This window comes from Phodopus roborovskii, unplaced genomic scaffold, assembly GCF_943737965.1.
Source record: "Phodopus roborovskii unplaced genomic scaffold, PHOROB, whole genome shotgun sequence".
Taxonomy (NCBI): Eukaryota; Metazoa; Chordata; class Mammalia; order Rodentia; family Cricetidae; genus Phodopus; species Phodopus roborovskii.
In genome coordinates, this window is record NW_026125052.1 from 1,108,607 (window position 1) to 1,135,203 (window position 26,597).

A 26,597-nucleotide genomic window follows, 5' to 3' on the forward strand; every position below is an offset into this window, starting at 1 on the left:
CCAAGATGTGCATGCCCAGTCAATGAGTGTGTCATAGCACATCCTTCCTGTTTTAACTGTTCTCTGTCATCATTTTGTTTTAGTTATTGTTAATAAAATAATTATTACTATATTACAATAATGAGTATTATTTTAAAGATAACAAATTTTATCTTGCATTTTTGATTACCAGTGAGGCTGAACGTTTGATAATATCTCTGAAAGCATATTCTACAGTGTTAATTGCTGTACTATTTATTGACTAATTCTTATATTCTTGGGCCATTGCCACACTGTTTTAACTATTGTTATGGGACAGATTTCCCACATTTTTTTTTCAAGTTGCAATTAGCTGATGTGCTTTTTTGTTGTTGTTTGTTTGTTTTGTTTTGATTTTTGTTTGTTTTTGTGGTGCTGGAGAACAAACCCATGGCTTAGCACATGTTTTGATCACCAAAAAACTCTCCATAATGACTTTAATTTGGATTGTATTAGTTTTATATATAATTTATAGGGATCTGACAGCTTTCTGTTTAATTTCCCTAAAAAGAAACATGGCATGTTTTTTTATTTATTGAAGTATATTTTTTAATGTTTTATAGTTTTCTTCATATAGGTTATACCATAGGTTTTCCTTAGTTAATGGCATATTCGGGGGGGGGGGCGGTTGTTTTTTGGTTTTGTTTTTCTGTATGGCCTTAGCTGTCCTGGAACTTGCTCTGTAGACCAGGCTGGCCTCCACCTCACAGAGTTCTGCATGCCTTTGCCTCTAGAGTGCTGGGATTAAAGGCATGCACTGCCACTGCCTGGCTCATGGCACTTTAGAATCTTAAATTTTTTTTTACAACAACTCTAAACAGAGTTTGTTTAGGTTTGTTTGGTTTTTTGTTTTTTTTTTTTTTAAATTAAGTAATTAAATGCAAACAGCATCCTAAGTGTTTCTGTACTATGAGGTTAATGATCACTTGAATAAAGTAATGCATGTGAATTGGTGGGGGGAAATCTCATTTTTGTTTTTCTGGGTAGGGGATTGGGGAGTGTTGAAACAGGGTTTCATGTACCTCAGGCTAGCCTTGAACCTACTATGTAATTAAGGATGGTCTTGAACTGTTCTTCATATCTCTACATCCAACATCTGAGACTATTACCTAATAGTGTGATAACTATGTTTGCAGACTATTCAGACCTTGGAGTCACCTTGCATATAACCACCCTCACTTCTTGTTTTTCTTTGGTTTTTGTGCTTGCATCTGTTCCACAAAAATTGCAAGAACCTGTCTTTGTAAAGATAGTACTGCATTTCTTTTGACAATATTCTATCTTACATTAAGCTGTGAGCTTCCTAAAACTAATCATTCACACAGGGTCTAATAGATATCACATGTTATAGTATTTTTCTAAAAGTATACTGAAGGTCCTAGGGTCTCACTGTGGTGTTGGAATGTCTTGGAATACGGTGTGGGTATGGTGGAAGTTTTGCTGGCTCTTTCCTATTTCTTTCTATAGAAGATTAGCTTTATTGGTAACAAAACTCTAGAATCTGAGGTCTAGATATATAGGAGAAAAAGAATTGGGAATAACTTGGTATTGGAAGAGGCTAAAAATAGAAAGCTAGAGCAATCTGAGAAGCAGAGATAGTCACAGACCACAGCTAAGACAAAGAAATGGAGTCAGTGGAGGGAGGAAGGGATGGAAAGGAGCAGAAAAATATAGGAATGGAGTCACTTAAGAGCCATTATAAAGTTGTTATTTTATTATTTCAGCTTATGAAAATTAAAATAAAACCTAATGCCTGCCTTGTGCCAGGAACAACATACCGTATATGCCCATCTCTGCTTCTAGCCTTGTACTTTCCCATGTGTGTGTGTGCATGTATATTTGTGCATGTGTATGTGTGGTGCTTGGATCTTTCCTTTTATTTGCTCTGTTCCCCATCTCCCATTTACCATTGTCAGCTATCCCTCCTAATCCCCTGCTGGGAAGACAGATGAGCGACTCCCACTAGACCCACTGGATGCTTTCTAGGCAACTTAGTCAGCATTTCACTTGTGCATACATCACATCAGGACTCATAGCCAGGACCCCTTACCAATAAACTTGTTATTTGTAAGGGGAATACATTGTTTTGACCTTCTTTATTCTAATCTTTGACGAGGAGAGGGATGAGAATTTCCACTTCCTCTCTGTTTGTACTTTTCATTCCTATATTAAATTGTCTAAGATTATTTAATGGTTATGGCATATGACAACCCTACTTTTTTAAAAATATGTTCAAGGATATAAGAAAGGGCTTTTAAAATCTGAGATATGTCATGTCATCTTGTTACGTTAACTGTCGTGTCTCCCATATCTTAAGTTGATACTATGCTCCCCATTTTACAGAATTATCCTCAAAGCCATACCACTGTTTGTATTAATGAAATTTAACCTAGCTGCTTAATTCCAGGTTTTGTTGTTTCTGTTACAGAATATCACTCCCAAATAAGTAGTGTCCAAGCTAATATTGAGATGCTTAGACAGGAAGAACATAAATAGAATTAAAGTGTTTGTATTATATGGTCTTATAATAGTTGCTGTTTTGCTTATGAGTTACTATTACTGTGTTTAACCTGTATGATTTGGCATGGTTGTATCCAATAGGTATAAGATTACAGATATTATTGGAAAAGAAGAAGGACTTGGAGCAGAGAACCTTCGGGGTTCTGGAATGATTGCTGGAGAATCTTCATTGGCTTATGATGAGATCATTACCATCAGCCTGGTAAATATTCATAGAATGATGTTTCCTTTCAGTGCTGGGTTTTGAACCTAGGGCCTCATATAAGCTAGGCAAGTGCTTTCTACCATTGAGCAACATTCCCTACAAGGTATGCAATTTATTGAAAGCAGAGTGTCTATCTAGGTTTATTTCTGCCCTTCCTTACTGCTGTTCAGTCCTAAATGACATTATTTTCTGAAAATGATACATCTACAAATTTAATGTAATCAAGCTGGGTGGTGGTGGCACACATCTTTAATCCCAGTGCTTGGGAGACAGAGTCATAAGTGACATGCAGAATTTATTCTTTTTTAAGGTTACATGCCGGGCCATTGGTATTGGGGCTTACCTTGTCCGGCTGGGACAAAGAACCATCCAGGTTGAGAATTCTCACTTAATTCTGACAGGAGCTGGTGCCCTCAACAAAGTAAGTTGCCAGGGTTTGGGACAAATATATGAGATTGTTTAATTATTGAAGACTCATTGAAGAATGTGACTTTTTAATTCAAGGACCAGACTACAGGGCAGCATTCATCCCATGCCTTCCTCAGTGTAACTCCTCTAGTGTTTACCATTCCTCTAGTGCTTATTCATTCATTTATTCATTCATTTATTTCACTCAATTAAATATTTTGAGTGCCTACTTGTGTACCAGGCATGACTGCAAATTGTGTGTGTATTATATATGCATGAAATATATATATATATATAAACATATACTATGTTTGTGATACAGAATGTATATAATATATGTATACTAGGGAACAAACTATATAACCTTTGCTCCAAAGAGGTCATATTATAGTTTCTCTCTAGAAAGACTGAGAATTGAGTGCTTCTGTTTTGTTCCAGCCTTTGATATGTGAAGAGATCTGCTCTCTCACAGAGAGCTGTTATGTTTTAAGTGTACTGGCTTCTGTCCTTTTTTCCTCTACAGTATGGATTGAACATTGGTCAAGATGTTGAGGATGTGCAATTTTAATGTTTTGAATCATTTCTAAATATACCTCTGAAAAAGAACACTTGATTAGTAGACATGCTTAATAAATAATGAATGGTAAAATATTTGGGAGAACATCGATGGATTGCTAGGGGAAGGAATGACACAGACATGTACCTTCTCTTTCAGAACATGGTGATACATCTAAGGTTACAGGGCTCTTCTAAAAGGGAAAAAAAATGGTGAGGTTACTGCTCACAAAGTAAAATTAACCAAGGCAGTGCAGCCTTCTCCTCCCTCTAGCTCTCTGTCTCTCACATACACTTTATTTTCTCTCCAGAGCAAGAAATATATGTATGAAATTACTTGGCTTCCATTGTACAAGTATATAACATTCAGCTAACATTCAGCTCTACAGCCTTTTTGTCTGCCGAAGGGGGGGGTGTTAATTTGCACCTTAATTTTGTGAAGCTAAAGAAAGACATACAGGTACTCGGCATAAAGTGTAGGTTTTCATTGATCTCCCTTATGTGGCTTGGTGGCTGCTCTTGTAGAATTATACACATACCAAGTTGTACTGGAAATTGTGTTTATGACATTTGGTTTTGCAGTATGGTCAGGGTGTTGAGGATGTGCAATTTTGCTGTTTTGAGAAATCTCTAAATATACCTCTGAAAAAGAACACTTGTGTAGTAGAAGTGCTTTTTAATTTCTTTTTAAGGTTTGGTTTTTATTTAAATGAAAGAATATAGGGACTAGCTGGCCAATCCTATCATTCCCATTTTAAAAAGGAAAGTTGGTAATTTCATTGCCTAATTAGCTTGAGGGGATATCAGAAATCACGGGAATTGTTTGATGTGGGAGCTTGTTCTCTGCCTTCTTATGAACTGTGTCCTTTGGATTTGCTTTTCTTTGTAAGGAAAGGCGAAGCAGGACCAGCCCATAAATGAAAGTACAGAACTGCCATGACTGAAGATTATTGCACTGAGAAAAATTGCTGAGAGTCCTAGTTTTTTTTTTTTTTCAAGTTGCCCTTTGGATATTATCTAAGGATCAGATTTTGATGAACATTGAAAAGAGTTTTAGATACCATTTTCTATGAGAATAGAATTTTAAAATGTTACATAGCCGTGTATTTCTGTGATGTTTTCTTATGTGGATATTGTGTTTCTGAAGTATATGGTTACATTAGTGCACCCCCCACCCCAATATGTTACACACTGAGATTGTTGAACAACAAAAATTTTCTGTTTTGAGGAAGTTTGTGCATCTTGTTAGTTAATTTCATTTGTGCCAAGAAGAAAACACTAGCAGTTTCTTTCTTAAAAATCTGTTCTGGTCAAATTCAGTATTCACCTCTTTCTAGCCTACAGGGCTGCTTGTAGCTTGACAATGTTGGTTCCCAGGAAAGCGTGATCATTTAGCTAAAGGGAGTACTCTTTGTAGAGGTTACCAAATCCCTCTCCACCTGCTTTACTGTCTCATGTCTGCACCTCTTTAGTGCAAAGTCTTGTTGCTGGAAAACACCAAATTTCATGCACATTTTTTAAGACTGTCCTATTGGCCCCTTGCTTATCAGGAATGAAAAGGGACACGATCAGAGAGCTTCCTCGCTCAGAATGCTGCCTCAGACTCACTCCTGAATATGTCTTCTAACATCCTTACTCTTTCTAGTTCTCTCTCTCTCTCTGCACATTTCTTTCTATCACACTCCCAGGCTGTGCTAGTCACTCTCAGTATACATCTTTCATGTGAGTTGACCTCTCTTTGTTTCTGTGTTGCTTGTAGATTCCTCTCTCTTTTTCTGAATGCACTTCTCCCCACGTGTTCATGTATGAGAAAGTCTTTGTGTATTTAAAGTACTATGTGGCTTCATTTTAAGCCTTGACCATTTGCTCACTGTATTTGTGTACCTATGTATAGAGTGGAAATGTAGGCAGTATATGCAGGCTTATATACAATATTAAACTGTAAACATCTGATACTCACCTTTTGCAGTCTTTATCCTTTATGTTAAACATTAGGGTGAAGAATAAGAAAGGGGTGTACAGAGGTTATAGGGGAAAAAAGATTTTGTGTGTGCAAGTGCTGATCCCGTTGACCCCTTTGAAAATTGAAATAATGATAATGCGAGTCTCCTGACTGCATCAAAGTATCAGCACATCAAAAGCCAGGAGGCATGAAATGCAAATGATAAAGTGAAAGCAGATGGATTGTGCATGATCGCCTGATGCCCAATGAATTTTAAAAGGTGCTGGTTTGCAAGGGGTGGGGGTAGGGTGGGGGTAGGGGACTGAAATAAACACGTTATCCCTGCAATTTTTTTGTTCTTGACGCTCACTCCTGACAATATTTTTTCACACTTGAGTGAACACCCACTCCATCTCTCTCTCCCTTTCTGCCTTTCTCTCTCTCTCCTTTCCACCACCACCCCCCATCCCACCTCTTACACGTCTCAGGTCATGTCGCTACAGCTCCGGTGGAAATAATAAGATATAAACCACGAGGTTGTTATTTGCATAGAAATAGCATGGAGCCCCAGGCAGCAAGAGAGAAGGACACAGGGATCATTTGTCTAAAATTTTAATGAAAACTTTTGCTGAGACAGAGATTTTTTTTTAAAAAACTTTCTACTGGATTTTCTCCCAACTCTTCCCACCCCTTCCAGTCCCATCTCTGATTTAACTTAACATGGGAAACTGGAAGAGAAAGGGTTAACATGCCATATATCCTGCTCATGTAATGCAGCAACATGTAAGCTGTTTGTTCATTTAAAAGATAAGAAGCTTCAGCACACATAGTTTCCAACTTACTACATTGCATGTATGCATTGGGCTTTTATGGCTCCATTTCATCTCTACACACATGGTGTAGGTGACCTGTTTTTAGTGTACACCTTCCTACCTTTACTTCCAAAGAATCTTACTTAAGAGATTTCTTCTTCTTCCCTCTCTTCCCCCTGTAGTAACTTACATAAAAAATACAAGTATTGTATTCTTCTTTCTCCATTTTTGTCAAATTTTCTGTACATCTTATTCTTCAGTACTGTTCTCTGCCACAGTCTATTTTGTTTCCAAACCAGAAGATATTTTCCACATTTGTATTTTTATCCTTTTCACTTTGTGATCAGAATATTTATGTTCCTTTCATAACCTGCCATGTTTTCTTACCTGCAGTTAATTATAAAGAGTACTCAGAATATCACCAACTTGAGGAGAGAGATGGTTTCTGGATTTGACTATTTTGGTGCAGATTTCACACGTAAACCTTTATGTTAAACATTGGGGTGAAGAATAAGAAAGGAGTGTACAGAGGTTATAGGGGAAACATTTGAAACTCAAAATCAAGAGCTTCTTTCCAGTTGCTTGTTGTTTAGGGTTAGACAAGTTGCCCAAACAATATTGAAACAGGTGATGATTGGATCAGTTAGAGCGTGAACTTCAGCTTCACTATGAAGGGCTCATGCTCTGCTTAGTGTCCACAAGAGAGTGTTGAAAGTGAAGACATAAACAGAAGTTCATAAGGGTTTGCTTCTTCATGTCTCTCAAGGTTACAGTAGGCAGGACTTTAGGGACTATAGGCTGCAGGTGGCTAAGTCCTCAGGATGATGTGGCCAGTCTGATGGGTGTGACTGACCGCCTTGTGTGAAGGGACTCATGCTCGTGTGACAAAGGCAGCAGTTGTGTACTTGAAGTGTTGGTAGCATAGACCCTTGAGGAGCTGAGATGATTTGCAGTCATAAACTCGTAAGTTAGGGTGCCTTTTGGACATTTTCAGTAATATTTCCTTTCCCTGAGCTCCTCTCAGTTTCTGTTTCACATGTTTAACATAGTGCCCAGTGGCAGACAGACCAGAGGAACCTCTGTTCTAAGGGAACACTGATATATGCCAGAGTCTGCTATCTCTCAGCCTCAGACTTGATGAAAGCCCTATCGTTGGACAGCAGTCGGAATTTGTGGTTTATGGGTATGCTCTGGATAGCAGTTGTCTGTGGAGGTAAGGTCTCTCCTAATGGCTGTGATGTGTGGGGATTGATTACTCCAAAGGTAATATGTGACTTCCTTGGGGTAAACTTTTTTTTTAAGCTTCTACTTCTCTTTTAGGAGGAAAAGAAATCCCATAATCTTTCCCTTTAGTAAAGTTAGGCCTCTTTTTCCACTGAATCTACCAAAAAAAAAAAAAAAAAGTAATTGTATAGTACACATGGCTGAGAGTTCTAAGTCCTCTAAGGGCCTAATTTTGCTTATCTTGGTATTCTTTAAGATTCATTTTTTATTATTTAATTATGTGTATGTGTGCAGTGGGAGTGTGCATGTAAGTGTGGGTGCTTTTGGAGACCAGAGGCATCCAGTTCCACAGTAGTTGGAGTCACAGGTAGGTATGAGCTGCCTCATATGGACACTGGGAATTGAATGCAGGTCCTGTGGAAGAGCAGTGTATGCTCTTATCCCCTGAGTCACCTACTTTGTCCTAATTTTGCTTTTGAGAGTTAGTCCAAAAAAGTTGCACAATGCAACATGAACTGTATCTGGTACCCTCTCTCTCTCTCCTTCTCCTCCTCTCTCTCTTCCCTTTTCCCCCTCTCTCCCTCCCCCGCTCTCCCTCCCTACCTCCCTCTCTGTCTCTCTTCTCCCTTTTTCTTTCTTTGGTTTTGTTTCGAGACAGGGTTTCTCTGTATAATAGTCCTGGTTGTCCTGGAACTCAACTCTGTAGACCAGACAGTCCTCAAACTCACAGAGATCTGCCTGCCTCTGCCTCTTGAGTGCTGGGATTAAAGGCATGCACCATCACTGCCTGGCTTACATCTGGCTCTTGAATGTAGTACTAGGGTTCAAATGAAGGAGACTTGTCTGTGGGATGGGACCAGGGGCTTATACTGTATACAGTTTTCATGCTGACCCATGATGCTATCACATACAACATGAGGGAATTAGGGAAATTCAAGAAGGGAAGGAAAAATTCCTTAACTATCATTGTGGGATGGGCAGCATTGGTCCTTTGACAGAAAGAGGTCCATAGACTATCAACATAAGAAGACTCTAGAGCCAGGCTCCTCAGGTTTAATTTCTGCCTCTACCACATACAAATTACCACCTTGATCATTTTATTAATACCCCCACCCCCAGTGTTTGCTTCAGTTTTATTAATTTGTGAAACAGGAGGCCCTTATAATACTTACATACCAAGGCTTTTGCGGAGATTAGATGAGAAGCACTGGTGCTGTTGTAGTCTTCTGTAATATACATTCCAGGTCTATACTTACCACAGTTCATTTTCCAGACCCTGGAAAAGAAATATAAACACAGAATTCTTTAAACTTACTGGTTCTCTGAAGGCAAAGATTTTTTTTTTTTTAACTTAGATGGCTTTTCTCGCTGTAGTAGTAGTACATTTACATATTGATGGTCCCAGTAGATATTATCTAAAGATCATTAACACACTTTGGTTCATCATTGAGAGGCACCATGTTTGGTCATGATAGGGTAGTATATGTGCCAGTCATCTGTCTCCAAAAGATCCCCAAGGACTTGTTGATACAATAGCCCCAATCACTCAAAGCACCAGTTCATCAATTAGCATTTTCAAAAGTCCCTTACTACCTATTTTTGCAATAGAAAGTCCCTATATTCCCATAGTTCCAAATGGAATCTCTCCTTTGTGAAGAGGCTCTTTAGCATCTTGTCTAAGTACTAAGTAAGCTTTGCATTGACACTATGACTGAATTCTGAGAGAATATTGTAGTGGCCAGATGTCCTTAATTTTCCAGCTCATCTTCTACACATTGATAAAATGTTGGTAAATCAGACAGAGAAGTGATCAATCACTGACAAACATAGTAGAAATGTGCTAAAAGTTTCATTTGCTTTCTGTTTCTATGGGAGACACCATGACTAAAGCTATTTGAGGAGAAAAAGGTTTATTTGACTTTATGTCCTGATCATAGTCTGTCATTGAGGAACATCAGATAGAAACTCATGCAGAAGCAGAGGAAAAACCATGGACGGAAAGCTGCTGTCTTGTTCCCCATGGGTTATTCAGTCTGCTTGCTCTCTTGTACAAGCAATACCACTTGTCCAGGGGTGGCACGCCCACAGTTGGCTGGGCCCTCATCAATCATTAATCAAGAAAATTCCCCACACACATATCCCATAGGCCAGTTTGATGAAGGCAGTTCTTCAGTTGAGATTACCTCTTCCCAGGAGAAGCTAGTTTATGTGAAGTTGGCAAAAACTAACCAACACACAGAATCTTTAACAAAGATTGCTCAGTCCCCATCTTGCAAGTAACTTTGGACTTTAGTCCTCTGTGTAAAATGGGAAGCATAAACCAGTGGTGGTACACGCCTTTAATCCTATCACTTCAGAGACAGAAGCAGGGAGATCTCTGAGTTTGAGGCCAGCATGGTTTACAAAGTGAGTTCCAGGGCAATCAGAGCTATACAAAAAACCCTGTTGCAAAAACAAACAAAAATATAAGAAACATATAATATATTGTTTACCTTAAAATAGAAGTCCAGAAAAGCTCTTAAATTCCTTTTAATGATGCTATGAAGATGTGTGTTAGTCTGCAAGTAGGGAACAGAAAGAATGGGTTATGAGTGGAATTTTTAAAAGATGTTATGTATTATGGTATATAATAGTGAAATTACATAATTAAAATTTATCTTGAAGGGTATAGTGGTTCCTGTCTTTAATCCCTGCAGAGGCAGGTGGATCTCTGAGTTTGAAACGATTTTGGTCTATATAGTGAGTTCAAGGACAGTCAGAGCTACATGGTGAGATCCTGGGGTTTGGGGAGGGGAGAGAGGGGGAGGAAAAGGAGGGAAGAGAGAACGAGTGAGCAGTTAAAAGTTAATTGTGCTGTAGAGACGTAGGGATCTCCTACAGTGTCTTACAGACGTTTTGGGACCAGTTATCTTCTGCTTTGTCATCTGCTGTTTTGTCAGAGGTCATAATTTAGTCTAGAGAATAGGCCTTTAGGAGTAATAGCTAAAATTCTTTGAGACCAAGGTTTAGTAGAATCATTAAAGGTGTCATATTTTGAGGCACACAAAGCCTTGAGAACACACAAACAAAGCTAACCTGATAGAATTCGTTGCCCTCACTTCAGGTGCAGTCTCTAGATCACCTTATGTATGTGGATCTCTGATGTATCTCTACCCCATATCCAGGATAACTATTTCACCCTCCAAGATTCTGGGATGTCCTTTGAGTGTTGCATGAAGAAGTGCCTCTACTTCACACATTATGTGGTTTACTTTCTGCTGCTAGTAAAAGCACTTCCCCTCAACTCAAGCTAAGTGCCTGCTTATGTTTGTGAATATGGTCCTCTTAGGCAGAATCTTGCCCTCAGCTCCTTCATTTTCTAGTCATCCATTCATTACACCATTGTTTGGTATGTTTTCTTCGCTTTTCTCTGTCTATACATGTTCATAGTTCCTTTTTAGATTGTTCTTCACTTAAAGCTTACTACCCTGTCAGCCCTCTCCTCTCTCTTCAACCTTTCTTCTCCCCCAACCCCAGTCTGGAAATCAAGTAAATTAGCTTCTCACCCTTGCCTCCCAGTTAAAAATCCTGTACTCCTCCAATAGTGTCTCCTCTTAGATTTGCAGTCCTCAGCCATCTCCAATAACCATCAGGCTGTCAGCTTTGCAGCTCCCTGCTACCTCCCACCTCCCCCATCACTCACCAGAGGAAAAAGAGAGCTGGAGCCAGAGCTTGAAATATATCATGCAATAGTGTATCATGAATTTGTTGTGAATCACAGCGGTGAAGCAGGTTTATTTATTTCTGAGACCTTAAATCAATACAAAGTAGGTCTCTTAGTTCTGAAGCTGGGATGGAGTGTGAAAAAATGAGCCCATTGTACTCTTAAAACTTTGGGGAAAGGAGATGACAGCTATATAATTCCATTTACCAGGCACTAGGGGCTTTAATGTGAAGGTGACAGGGAGCTCTTTGTGCATTTAGAGCACCATATCTTCTAAATAAAAGATCTGTACACCTGATAGTGGAACACAGCTCCAAGTTTAATAATCTCCAAGCATTAAACCAAGCCAATATGTTCCCAAGTCAGAGGGGCCCCCCAACACCCATAAATTAAAAGTGCAAGAACTGCACATGTTGGTAGATTAGAAATGCAAGGACTACAGTCTTTTCTGAAGAAGATAGACCTGAGCCCTTGCTGTGCACAGACTGCTGTGTGAATATGATAAAGACTTGGAACTCTAGACTGTTTAGAATTCCGACTCCTGCCTGTTCATCATTCTAGTAAATATCGCCTGTGCATGGATCCAAATCTATGTCCCTCTCCTTCAGAGTGGCCATCACCACACAGTCTAATCAGCTAATGTACACAGACAAGAGTATTGAATCATAAGAGAAGCTCGAAGAGCTTTTTAGATTGAAGTCCAGATTACCATGCCTGAGCTTCACATTCTTATGCTTGAGTCTTGACCAATTCCTAATTTTAATAATGTCTTAGTGTCTAGGATTTAAGTCCTTTAAAAATAACATGAATATCTGAAAATTTGAGAGACCAGTATTACTAAGTAAAATAATTCATTCTAGTTTAGTCAATAGTTTAACATGCAAATATGATGAGTTAGGCCATCTTAGCAGATAATCAACTTTTGAATATCTTGTTTACCTGACTCATTGATAAGACATCTTTTCTCAATTAATAAAGCAAGCTTATACAATGTAGTATAGCATCCCTGATAATACGTGACTAGAGTTGCTGACTTAATATTAGCCCATGTAGAGATTTTTTTTTTTTAGAGGTCTAGTGGGGGATGGCTCAGCCAGTAAAGGCACTTGCTGCCAAGTTTAAGAAACCGATTTCCATCCCCAGATCCCACATGATGAAAAGAGAGCACTGACTTTCATAGATTGTCCTCTGACTTACATATACACCATGGTACAGAAGCATATGTGCACACACACGCATGCACGCACACATGCAGGCACACACACACACACACACACACACTAAATGTTAAGGGTTGTGGTAGAAACCAATAACAACTCACAAACATCACCTAGCACCTCACCAAATAGAGCAAAAAGGAATAAATCATTTGCTTCCCTTTTACACTACACATTATATCACTAACATACTGTTTCTAGTAGTGTTATTTGCTTATTAAATATGTCTGTGTTGAGTTTCTATAGTGTCCTTGGAATTTTGTCATGTATTCATTGCTGTGAAGATAACATGATTCCTGATTTCATGGTATTTAAAATAAACTTTTCATTTGCAAGAATATCCAATCTTTAGACACTACAGATATGATGTCATCTATAAACATGTGGCACTCATTCATGCCTGTCTCAGGATACATGTAGTCTGTAGGCTAATGTTTGGACATGACTGTTAGTAAGGAATTAAAAAATTTTTAAATGCTTCCCACCCATATAAACAAGAAAATGCAAAAGAAAACTACAGAGGAAGAATCTGTTACTGTCCATGAAACCAGGCTCTGCTGAGTACCAAACTGATGTCTGGCTGCTATGGTCATTCTACCATTTGCCTCAAGTGCCAGTATGTTTAGAAAGTCAGGAGGTGACTAAAAACAAATGTAAAAAATAAAAATCCATCTATGTAGTCAGACGTGGTGGTGCATGTCTTTAATCTCAGCACTGAAGAGGCAGAGGCATGTGGATTCTGTGAGTTTAAGGCCAGTCTGGTCTACAGAGCTAGTTCCAGGACAGCCAGTGCTACACAGAGAAACCCTGTCTACAAACAAACAAACATCTTTGGAAAACATATATTTGATAAAAGATATAATCCAGAATACATAAAGAATTCTCAGAAATCAAAAAGAAAACAGCCCAATAGTGAAATACATGGGCAAGAAATTTGAATAGACTCTCTATAAAAGAAGATGTTTAAGGATGGAAGAAAATAAGTGCATGAAGTTATGTTTGTCACCACTCATTAGGGAAATTAAAACCAAATTTTACAGTATTACATTTTTTTTCATAAATGATAGCAGATTTTTGTTGTTTATGGTGATGGGAATCATACCCCAAGCCTGATACATGCTTGATAAGTGCTCTACCAATGAGATACATCCCACACACACACAAAAAAAATTTAATGTTTAACAAACTGACAAATTCCAACTGCTGATGAGGATTGGAATAACTAGAACTCTGTGTACCTTTGAAAGAAATGCAAAATGGTATCACTACTTTGAAATTATTTTTGGTTTTGTTTCTTTTATTAAGTTAACTATACAGTTACCATCCAATCCAGAAGTTACCTGTCTCCAAATATGTTTATAGCAGCTTTCTTTATAATCTCTCCTTAAACTGACACTACCTAGATGTCAACCACATGACAAACGAATGAGTTGTGGCACCCAGCTATGAAAAGGAGCTACCTCCATTTGGACTGTATGAATGAATATGATGCATTCATTATGATAACCAAAAGAAGCTGGGTTCTAAATGCTGCACACTCTCAATCTATTTATGTTCTGTCTTAGAAAAGGCATAGCGGACAGAGCAGAAATGAAGTCAGTGGTTGTCAGAAGTGGGCAGAGGGCACTGGGGAGCACAATAATAAAAATGATCCCATGTCATTGTACTGGTTGCGAGTGGTACTGGTTGTGAGTATATATTTACGTTTATCAGTGTCACAGAATTTTTCACCGTAAATGAACACTTTTATTACTTCATTACTTTATTATGTTATTAAATTATACCTCAATCAGCCAGCCTTTTCCCCACCTCCTTGGTTTTCTTTTGAGGCAGAATCTCACATAGTTGAAGTTGGCCAAGAACTCTTGGTTGTCCTGCCTCCAGTTCCCAAGTGCTGGGATAACAGGCATGAGTCACCTCACCTGGCTCTAAACCAGACTTTATTTAAAATACTAAGTATTTCCATATTTGGAATTGATTAATGTCAGCACTTTTATGTCTCTAACTAATTGAATGCATAGTTGATGGGTCCCTGGGATGAGTGATTTCTTTTGGCAGTCAACTTTCTATCCGGAAACCTATGCCTTTTCTTTAATATTTGACAGGCAAACTATCCATGGATCTTCTCTATCCCTTTTTATTATAAGTGAGTCTCTGTCCCTTACACATTCCACTTTCAATTACTTATTGTCCTGCTGGTGAATTTCTACTTGTGTTTTCAATAAGCAGAGGTCTTGCAGTACTTTTTCGGGTCTGTATCTCTGTGTCCTTGTGGCTAAATACTTTCCTGTCAGAGCATGATGACACACACCTGCCCTAGGGAGGCCAGGACAAGATGGTCAGTTTGAGGCCAACCTGTGCTACATAGCAAGACATTTGTTTTTTTAAATACATTTAAAACAAAATCAAAGTCTTTTCCTGCCACTGATAGCAAGTCTTTGTCCAAGTTCATTCTTCAGCAAACTGGGTCACAGAAGAATTTGTTTCTTATTGAGAGAGTCAAGAGATTATCTTGACTCAAACTATGGCTCAAATCAGCTGCCCTACCCACCAGTGTGTATCATTGAGCTTCTTCTTTACCCCAAGCCTAATCGACCATCTGCCAGCTAACTCCCCAGTTTGCCAGTGCTAGCCGTGACAAAAAAAGGTATAGAAAGAAGTATAATCCTTTAGCTGTGTATTTTGTAACATCCAAATACTTTTGGTCACAGAGGTATTGTCCCTGGCTCCCAAGAAATTTAATTCCATTCACTGTGGATATATTCCTGAAGAAACATTTACACAGTAATATGTGCAGTGCCGCTTAGAATTGTTAATTGGAGATTGAATTACATGTCAGCTTTTAAAAATGTGCTTCTCTCAGGTCAAGGAGGATGCTAACAGCACTGAGTAGTTGTACTGTTGCCATTTTTTCTTCCCCTTCCTCTTTTCTCTCCCCTACTCCTTTCTTCTCTTTAATCTTCCTTCTCCTTTTGTCCCTATTTTACCACTTTTTCCCTACTTCCATCTGCTTTTACTCATGTCTTTCTGCCCTCCCAGTCCTTTATCAATAACATCCCAGAGTGACTTTAATACCTAGAATCATGCATGACATCCAGTGATGATGATTGCTCAGTAAATTTACCTTCTGGAGAATGGAAATACCATGGGAGGATTGAATCAGGGACTCCGCTTATGTAGCCTGATTCTTAGGTTTGGAGGAATTTTGTGCTCTCTCCTTCCTAAAATCATAAATGCCCTGACTCTCCAAGGATTGTTAAAAAGGGAAGAAACATGAGGATTTCCTTTTTTATTTCATGGTTAATATGCACTATTATTATTTTTCATATTATTACACGATTGCAGATATTTACATATAACTCTAAAGGTCCCCAAAATACTAATATATATACATATTATGTATCTATATATACATAATATGTATATATACACCTCTGTTGACAAATACCCTGATAAGTAAATACTATACTCATTCAGTACTACATAGTGATTTCATTTGCACAAACCATCATAGTACTCTGCCACTTCAGTCAAATGTCTAGAGCACTGGGGAAAGGAAGAATGTGTTTATCTTGATCTCCAAAAAGGGATTTAAGGGTGAGAGCAGGCAGTATATTAGACTGTTTTCATTGCCTGTCAGCTGTAGTAAACCTGAGCTGTCTGCAGTGTCTCTGGATAAGCAGCAGCAGCAACAGTGGCCTTAGGATGTTTGACTGCATTCGTTTATAGCTCTTAGGCATCTCAGCATTTCTGCAGGCTCTATAGCACCTTTGGTGAAACCTTTAACAATTGCATCTCTACTAATCATTGGCTTTCATGAGATACTTTAATTCTTAGGTCTGCCAACTACAATAAGTGGAGTGTTCAATGAAGCTTAAATACATAGCAAGACTGGATGAAGATCCTCTTTGCTCTCAGATTTAGCCCTTTAGTTCTGTGGCCTGATCATTCCTAAGCAAAGGACCCTGTAATGGTGGTTTTCTTGTTATTTCATAGTGCTACTTTGGCCACTTAGAGCTAGAGGGCAAAGGTGACCTCGGGAGTGCCTTTTTGAATGTCTCTAGGTTCAAATGGTAGTAGGTACTTATTAGACAAATAAATTAGAAGTTTGTATCATGTGGTAGAAAATGTGAGGGGAATGATTCAGGAATCAAAAACATTGCAAGGAGTTTGACTGATACAGAAATGCCTCTGTCAAAGTTTAAATGAGTGACAAATGAAGCCCACCTACTTGATGAAAATATGATGATGGTGAGGACTGTTGACCCATAGCTTTCTCTCAAGGGTTGAAAAAAACCCTGATTCTTTATGGGTACTTTCTACCTTTTAGTTGCCAGTAGGACTTTTTTGACTATCACTGCATAATCATTTCAGAATTGGGCAGAATGGAATCTGTCCTGGTCAAGATTTTGGTTCTTTGGTTGGAGCTTTCATTGTGAAATATTCTAAAATCATTAAAACTAGTTGAGGCAGCAATGACCCCTACAAATCAGTAGCTATTGTGAGAGTCGTCACTCATCTCACTGATGCATACTGCAAACCTACAGGCAGATGAAGATAACCAAGGGTACTGTTTTCTCTTGATTGTTGAGTAACTGTGATTGTTGCTATTTGTTTATCATTAACCGAGGGCTGCATTTCTGTGTTTCCATCTCTATCTCACCCCCATTTCCCGAGCTAACACTGGTCAGAAATGGCTCTTTGGATGCCCTATTAGCCTATTCTGTGATTTCTCTTTCATTAATAAACTAAATGAATTTTCTCAGGTGATAAGCACTTGTTAGCCCAGAAATGATGTTCTTAGTTGTGGTGAGCCATAGGGCTTCTTTGGAACCCAGAGGACATAAAATGTGGCAATGCTGGTGCTTTCCCAAACATTTCCAAAACATCAGAACTGGAGTGAGAAGACGTACTAAGTTACTGAATCTTGCTCCTAGCTTGAAACTGTAGAGTTGGGGTTCAAAGAAGTGTGCTCTGGGTTCAAAATAACAGTTAGTATAGAATGGGTATGTGGCTGAACCCCTCTGGGAGTTGCTGGGTTCTGGATGCCCTTTTCAATTCATCAAAAAGAGGGTAAAGACATTTAAGATGGTGCACTTAAATAACTAAGCTGTTCTTGGTCATCTTAAATTCCTTTGTCTGAGCTTGGTCCTTCATGGGTTCATTGCTAGTTTTGTAACTGCTCAGTGTTCTCGTGGTTAGACATCATTAAGTATTAGAAGTGGGACCAAAAATAATGTTTCTGAACAAAAAATACCTTTTTCCTATGCAACAGGGAGTATCGGCTCCTGACATAAATTGTGAATATCAGATATTCAGGGTCAGCACTATGTCTCCTTTTTATTTCATTTCTCCTTTCCAATTTTATTTTAATAATTAAAAATACTGCTGATCACACTGAATGACTTCTAGCAGAGAAGCAGTCTGTCCCAGAAGGACCAGTTGTGGGCCATCGGGTTTATGACAGCCATAAAACCAGAGTCAGATCAGAGCATGGCCTCCCTGAATGAAGGGCCTTCTGCCTCCACCAGAGCCCCCATCAACTGACTGCTTTAGAAATTTGTATTGGTTTTTTTTTTTTTTTTTTTTTTTTGTTCTGTTTTGTTTTGTAGTGCATGTGCAAGGGTGTGTTGTGCATGCACGCTTAAAGATATAAATGAAACAGGTATGTAATGCCCTCTGCCTGTTAGAAAGACTAAAGCCATAAAAATAACAAACGGCATGTATTTGCTAGAATGTCAAAGTTATGAGTTTATTTTGTAATGATGTGCTCCTGCCTTCATGAGGTAAACTGGCCGTGGCGGAGGTGTTATTAGTAATATGGACTCAGTAGAGCAGAAAGCCGAGTGACCGAGAGATCAGTGTATCAGTCAGAGAGAGGGCAAATGGAAAGAGACAGCAGGAGAATGAGAAAAGAGCCGCAGCGCCTGGGCTAAGATTAAAGACAGACGGAGAGGAGGATGGCAGCCCACTGGTCAGATACGGTCTCCCCTATTCACTGGCTCCTTCAAAGGAGCTGCCAGCATGTTGCTTGGCTTAGGGCTGCCTGGAAAGGCTTGTTCTCTCTGCTTCCTTATCAAGGAAAGCAGTAATCGGAGAGCAGTTTTCTCTCCATATTCTTTTCAGAAAACTCTCCATGCCTTTCCTAGCTAAAGTTAAATGGAACCAAAGCCTGCAGGATCACAGTGAGGTTATTACTTTGGTCACCAACTTGCTCGGTCTTTGGAAGGTCTTGATGTAGGGAGCTGACCCAACATGCAAGGGAACCTCTCCAAGCTCCTAATAAGAAATGGCCAATTGAAAATATATAGGCAGAGTTCGCTGGCCCTTAATTTGTTTAGGTTCTCCCATGACGATGAAAATGAATAAAAGTAAGTAAGAAAAAAAGTTATGTTGTTGTTTTTTAGAAGAGAGGAGAGGGAACAGAAAAGAGAACATAGAGTGAACACTCCACAACTGTTTAGTGCTCTCCAGGGCTACCCTAGATGACTGGCAATTACTACACACTCAGCAGTTTGCAATAGTCAGTGATCAGGCCTCCTGACTTCCATCTGCTGGGTCAGAAAACCTCCCTCCCTGGAAGAAATTATTAACCAATCTTCAGGAAGAAATGAAACCCTACAATTTCTAAGTCCAAGAATATTTTTTCTTTTTCTTTTCTACTTTAAAGGAAACTTTGTAGTTTCCATTTGTAAGTGCCCCCAACCTGACAAGGGTTAAAGTCCTCCAAAGACACTGGGATGAGGCCTGAATCCTTACCAGTCCTCGGAGGGAACACAGGCTTGGGAAATAAATCACAGCCTCACACCCAGCACACAAAGAGACTGGAGTAGAGGGTTTTGTGTGTGTGTCTTGAGCCGCTTCAGGATTTTGCCTGCTTTAGGGATGGGGGAGTGAGACAGTGTGCCAGCTTTAAAATTCAAATGCAAGGAAAAAGCTAATTCTTTAGAAAAATAAGGCACCCAACCCTATAGCATTTCTTCAAAATAGACATCAAGTATGCTTATGTGTGTAGCCAGTCCCCCCAGGGTCCCAGCCTACCTACCACAATTTCAGCTCAGAACTAAAGTCTTCTGCACATGTTTGTGGTAGCTTCTAGAAAGGGAGAGCTTGATGGTTTTAAAACTGCAGCAGTGTATATAACTGTTGAAGATCTTTTTTGTTTTCTAAATTTTCTTTTAAGAAAGGAAGTCCTGACAGTACCTCTGAACAAGGTACAGAAAAATAGGATTGTCTTTGTCTGGTGAAGGAAAGAAAAAAAAATTAGTTAGAATTAGGAAATAGTATACATTGTTTTATCTGTAGACACAAATGTCTTTTTACTTTGCTTATTTGTCTAGGTCCTTGGCCGTGAAGTGTACACCTCCAACAATCAGCTTGGAGGCATCCAGATCATGCACAACAATGGGGTTACCCATTGCACTGTTTGTGACGATTTTGAGGGGGTTTTCACAGTCTTACACTGGCTGTCATACATGCCTAAGGTGAGTCTTTCCTGCCCACCATCTCTGCCACAGCTTATTGTGTTTGAGGTACCATTTGAATAATTTTTCATAAAGTATTTCTCTGAAACCTGTAGATTTTCCTCTTGAAGCTGTCTTTTACCTTCTACCTTCAGAATACCTTTGTAATCTCACTAAGCCCCACTGTTTTCTATATGTTCACATCCCCAAATATTAAGTTTCCCTTCCTTGTGAGTTTCCTCCCTGTGTGTAGTAGCTGTTTGTCCTCCAGGGGCTTGCTTCTCAAAGAGCAAGGGCACAGTGGATCAGGTCATAATGCACCACTGTGTGTCAGGCTTGTAAATGAGAGTTGGGAACTGTGCATGTTACTTATGTTCCTTGACACATAACTGGGATGCTTCTGCTTGATGATTGGGACCATTGGGTATAGTTCTGTAGTGGGCCTTACTGCCTTTGTCTGTAGCTATTGCTGCTGAGTTGAGGTGTGAGACTGACATCTCTGATGGGTATGCTCTTCCTCTCTCAATCTTTCTTTAGAGCGTGCATAGTTCAGTTCCTCTCCTGAATTCCAAGGATCCTATAGATAGAATCATCGAGTTTGTTCCCACAAAGGCCCCATATGATCCTCGGTGGATGCTGGCAGGCCGTCCTCACCCAAGTATGTATGTGTTTAAGGGCCTCGTGGTATTCTGACTGTCAAGGTCTATCTAGTCACTATTCAACTCTAGCACAAAGGCATATTACTAAGAAATTGGAGCTAAATACCTAGAAATAAGGAAGATGTAAGAAAAAAACTCTATGAAGAAAATGTAAAAAACCAAAATGTAAACAAACAGGAAAAAAAGTGAGCTTTATTATTCACTCATTTAGCTACAACTGGTGTAGTCACTAATTTTGTTACTACTAATTCATTCTTTATTGTTACTAAGGAAATTAGTAGGTTAAAAGGCTTTCAACAATTTGGCATAAGCCATAAAATCATTGTCTTATAGGACTAGAATCCTTTTTGTGATGGTGGGTGTGGGGATTCTGGGAAATCAAACTCAACCTCATTTATGCTAGATAAGCATTTTGTCAGTGAGCTACATCCACGGCCAAGGACCAGACTCCCTGGCCAGCTGCTGTGTAAAAAAAGCATTGAGCCAACAATTAGTATACATGTCTACAGCCTCAGCTCTCAGGAGGTTGAGGCATGAGGATCACCAGCAGTATAAAGCTGGCTTGAACCTACATAGTGATTCAAATATCCCAAGATGCATAGCTAAACCATGTTTCCAAAATAAAAGGTGGGGGAAGACAGATTAATGGAGTTACCTTGAGACAGTGTCTCTAAACCTTAAACGTAGAATTCAGCTATACTTTTCTTAGCAAACTATTGCTAAATACCACCCGCAAGTTCTTATGATACTGGTAACAGTACTGATAATAAAATGCTTTTAAGAAGTCCTAAGTTCTAGCCCTAGAACCCTCATTTTCAATAGCTGGGAATGGTAGGTAGCATGTGCTTGTAGTCTCAGCATGGGGTGGAGGTTGGGGGTGTGACAGATGGATCCCTGGGCTTGCTGGCCATCCAGCAACAACCTAGTGTACTATAGTTCCAGGCCAGTAGATGGCACCTGAGTGATGATGACACCTAAGGTGTCCTCTTTCCTCCCATGCAATGGGAGGAAATGTATACATACACACGCTCACACACTGCAGAAAGAAATGAATAGCTCTATGTATTTAAATTTATATTTGTTAATTCACTTGACAATTGCAGAAAATCTCCTTTTGTAAAGCCCCAAGTGGCCTGTTTTACTGTTTTTTTTTTTTTTTGTTTGTTTTTTGGTTTTTTTTTTTTTTGTTGTTGTTGTTTTTTTGTTTTTTTTTTTTTTTTTTTTTTTTTTTTTTTTTTTTTTGTTTTTTTTTTTTTTTTTTTTTTTGGTTTTGTTTTGTTTTGTTTTTGAGATAAGGTTTTAGTTTATAGCCCCAGTTGGCCTGGAACTTGCTATATAGCCCAGGTTGGCTTTTAACTTTCAAATTCTTTTGCTTCAGTCTGCCAAGTACTGAGATTCCAGGCATGAACCTCCCACCACACCTGACCCCTATTTTCTCCAAGTGGTATTAGGATGTATTTGTTCTTTCTTGCATGTTTATTATCACTATTCATTTTTAAAACACTGTACATAAAAGAATGGGTTGCAGAAGCTGGAGAGATGGTTCAGTAGTTAAAGCACTGGCTGCTCTTCCAGAGGACCCAGGTTCAATCCCCAGCACACACATGGTGGCTCACAATCTCCTGTAACTCCTGATCCATGAGAATCAGACACCCTGTTTTGACTTCTGGGTACCAGGCATGCACTGGTACACAGACATACACTCGGGTAAAACATCCATATTAAGGGTCATTGTGATTCTGCTGAAATGGAAGACTTGATAGAAGTCACTCAAGGTAGAGTCTGATGTAAAAGCACTTCCATATACATATCTTATGTTTGCAAGATCCCACAGCTATTACTTTGATGCCGGAGCTTCATCTTGATGTCTAACTGTAGATATTCCAGAAATATCAAGAGAGCTCTGTTAGTTTTAATTTATAACCATACTTCTTTTTTCCTATTTCTTTTCTTATTAACCTTAGTAAAATTGCTTAGTAAAATTACATAGGCAGAAAAATCACCATAGTCCTCTTTTCTCATTATTTTTATACATGATGATGATGGTGAGAACCATAAGTCTGATATAGTGATTGGCCTTAAAAACCCAGGACTTTTCTGGGAATTAAGTAGGTCTCCTCTAAATTCAGAACAAAGCTCAGTGAGTGTTCTCCCAGGAAACATAGGGAAGCATCCCAGTGGCATCCCGGTCTACATCTGAGCTAGAGTGGCCTTCCTTGTGGGACCATCAAGTCCAGCTAGCATAGCCAATGTTCTTCCCTAGTCAGTACATAAGGCAGGGCAGTTTTGTTGTGGGGATACTGGAGACTGAAGTCAGGAAAGAATCCTACCACTTAGATACTTCTGGATGGCTCCCTAGGGTTTTGAAACAAGTAAATGTTCTGATTTTGAAATTAATTCTATAGTTTCAAATCATTATCTTCAAAGTAAATATCATAAAATGATCCAGGCATATAAAGTTAAAATTTCAATAACTTGGTGAAACTAGAACCACTTTGGTTTAGAACCTTCATCAGAATTTGGGCTCTTTGCAAAGCATAGTGATATATGCATTTATTTCAGCATTTAAGAGGATGATGCAGAAGGATTGCAATTTGAAGTCTAGCCTGAGTAATATTATCTCAAAAAGCAAAACAGCTTTGTTTCATAGGGTGAACAGAAGTGCATGTGCAGATGGGCATTACCCAGGTCGTAATTAATAAGACCCACAGAGTAAAATGAAATTGGGGATAAATAAGTTTTCTTGTGTTTTGGATAATATTTTTTTCATTGACTCTCTAGTAATTCATCCTGCTGTCTAGGTGCAGCTAACACTCGCTCCCAAATCAAGTGACTTCAGATTTTAATTTAGTGGAAGTGTTAAAGAAAGCAGATGATTCCCTATGATAAGTTAAAGCAGATATCTTCTAGGTGAAAAGTTAAAGTCATTTATTAGAGGAGATAGAGCCGTGATATTCTTCAAACTGACGCCCAACACGAGACCAGAATCTAAACGATCAGCTTTGGGCTCACGATAGAGAGATAATTTTGAAATGGATGATCACATTTTACACTGGGGCCATAGAGGCAAGGAATGTAGAACACAGTAATTACAAGTTTAGTCTTGATAAAACACTCTCTGTCCTGTTTAAGTCAGCAGAGGTTAGCTTGCTCAGATCTTTACTTTTAATTGGTTTTAGACTTGAGGTTTAGTGGGTGGAGGGCCATGTTCAAATTAGAAGAATCACTGAGAAACTGTGAGCTGAGAGGGCAAATGAGGAAATAGTTGTTTGCCGAAGCCTTTATGGGCACTTGGTCAAACATTCATGCCTATGAAACAAAAGTTTTGTCTTAAACTAAAATGGTGAAAGTTACATGCTTTACCAGTATATGGAACTAGATGAGGAAGGGAGGTGATATTATTGTGTGTATATATGTATATACATCTTAACCGTTATGTTTTTGTTCTATCAAGGGCAGGTAGTCATGGCTCTTCGTGTAGAAAGATTATATACTTTGTCAACCATAAATAAAATGAGTCTCTATTGTTGCGTTTCTGCCAGAAAGATTGAACCTCTTATTTGCCTCCAAGTTTGAGTCTTCATCTGATCACTAATACTTATGTTTTCATCTTCCCATTAAAAGAAAATCAGTGAAATCAAACAAAATTGTCAGGCAAGTTTTAAAATAGAAATAAACATTTTAAAAACACATCCTTAATGACTTGGCTGCCTTTTGACAAATGTTTGTGGTTATCTTTAAAAAAAAAAAAAAAAAAAAGCCAAGCTATTTAAATAAAGGCATGCAAACTCTCTGCTAGCTGAGCCCCATCGTTTAACAATAAATGATGCTTTTGCTGATAAATGATTCCATGTAAACTAGCAAGTGAAATAGGGGATGATTTCTGAAGGCAGATAAGCACTCAGTTGTTTAGTGCTTCCATCTGTTATAATATGGTTAGAAACAACAAACTCCTCAAAATGAGTCCCACCCTAAACTCATCAGCCCAGTGCATTGTCAACAGGTGAACTATCTTTATGCTCTTCATTTCCTTTCCACCCCATCCCTTTTCCTTCACAGCCCAGAAAGGCCAATGGTTGAGTGGATTTTTTGACTATGGATCCTTCTCAGAAATTATGCAGCCCTGGGCACAGACTGTGGTGGTTGGTAGGGCCAGGTAAGACCTCTTTTTGTTTTGGAAACTCTTTTTCTTCCCAAGTAAAAATAGGGAAGGAAGGGTCATAGTGTTCACCAGCGAAACTTTGTGTGAGTTTTCTAAGAGTATTAGTAGCCATAGCCAAGGTAGCCTGCTGGTCCCTGTAGCCATTCAATGTGTCGTTCTAATGATGTGCTTAAGCTAAAGGCTGATTTTATCAGTATTTCCTTCTAATACTCCTTCAAGAGAAACTCCTTGGGGGGGGCCACAAAGCTGCACTACAATAGCCATCATCAGTCAGATCCTCCCCATAAGACTGCTTTCTCTCAGGAGCACACACCACATGGTCCTTCTTGTACCCTGAGAGGAGTCTCTTTCTGACATCATGTCTATTGAAGTGACTTACAATATTTCATTGTATTGGAATAGAATCAGACTTGAGTTGAACAATTTTTTTTATTTTAATCTGAAGCAGGAGTGAGTAAAATAAGCTGGCATAGGTTGCTGGATACCTATATTTTCAAGTGGGAAATTGAAGTTTCTATTAAATTTTAATACCCACTCTAAGAAGTGCTTCACTCAACAGCGAGCTCTGTGCAAAATAATCTGTCGTGCTTGCTATAACGAGCACCTGCCAAGGCTGATCTTAATCTAGGTCTGTGCTGCAGACATGCTGCCTGAGAGATCTGCATCAGGGGCTCACCTTCCTCCAGGGGGCAATCAGTTTTTCTTATCTTGGTGAAAAGAGGCACCTGCTCAAGATTCCCCAACATGCCACATTGGCTTGAGATTTAGATGCTAGCCTTGAAAATAATTCTAGGCTTTGTGGTTCTTGCAGTACATCAGGTCAGCATGCCTCATGCAGCCACTGACAAGGAGCCATCAGATGGTGAATCCCACAGACAGGGCCTTCCACTGTGACACTGAATAGGAGTCATGTGAGACAGGAACTCAGAAACTAGCTGCTCGTTTTCTTTCAAGTGTCAGGTCTTTTCCCTCACCCCTAGCTACAGCATCCCTGTGAGAATTATTTTGTGTAGGTAAAATTCCTGCTGAGGGAGTGAGGCATACAGCTAGTTACAGGGTTTCATGTTATATCAGAGCCTGGGTTTTTGAGGATTTATTTTTGTTCTTCTATTTTACTTTTCCTGTACATAAAATACATGACAACCTTTAAGCTTTCCAAATCCAAACTTTGCTAGTCTTTAGGATCTTCCTGTGGGATATAAGAGAACAATACTTTACCTTTAAGACTAGAACAGGGATTACTCTGCAACCAAGACCAGTCAAGCTTAGATTTGGTTAGTTCAGCTATTGTTTATTCCAACACTCACTCTGACTTCTTCCTTTCTTTCAATCTGATGAGTTCTGGGCTTCTTACTCCAAACACACACACATGCTCAGAAGTATATAAAACAAATGGAGCTAGCTTCTTTCAAAGGCAGTGGCATTTCAAGAAATAAATATAAATGTATTCTTCTGGGATTGTTACTGTAAGTGCTGCCAAAACTCATCTTTGGTATGTATGTTTGGAATATGTGTGCTATTGGCTGTAAATTGTCTTTTATTATTCCATGGCACCTTGTCCAGGGACACACTATAAAACAAGATGTAGCATCTTCATGTGCTAGCCTGATAAAATTTATATGAAGTATAATAGAAAACAGAAGTTGTTCTGAGCTGTTTTCAACTTCAATAAATAACTGTAATACTCGGATAAAGATGTTCTTTATTAG

The 26,597-nt window shown here is 38.9% G+C and overlaps 1 protein-coding gene across 1 annotated transcript in view; it reads left to right on the plus strand.

Annotated features, from left to right (window-relative positions):
- The window catches only part of Acaca (acetyl-CoA carboxylase alpha), a 263,758-nt gene that overhangs the window by 204,326 nt on the left and 32,835 nt on the right, over positions 1-26,597 (plus strand). Inside the window, exons 44-48 of the mRNA XM_051183059.1 lie at positions 2,620-2,740; positions 3,054-3,164; positions 19,945-20,088; positions 20,605-20,725; positions 24,786-24,882. Of these exons, the coding sequence (XP_051039016.1) occupies positions 2,620-2,740; positions 3,054-3,164; positions 19,945-20,088; positions 20,605-20,725; positions 24,786-24,882 (594 nt within the window). The remainder of the gene's footprint in view (positions 1-2,619; positions 2,741-3,053; positions 3,165-19,944; positions 20,089-20,604; positions 20,726-24,785; positions 24,883-26,597) is intronic.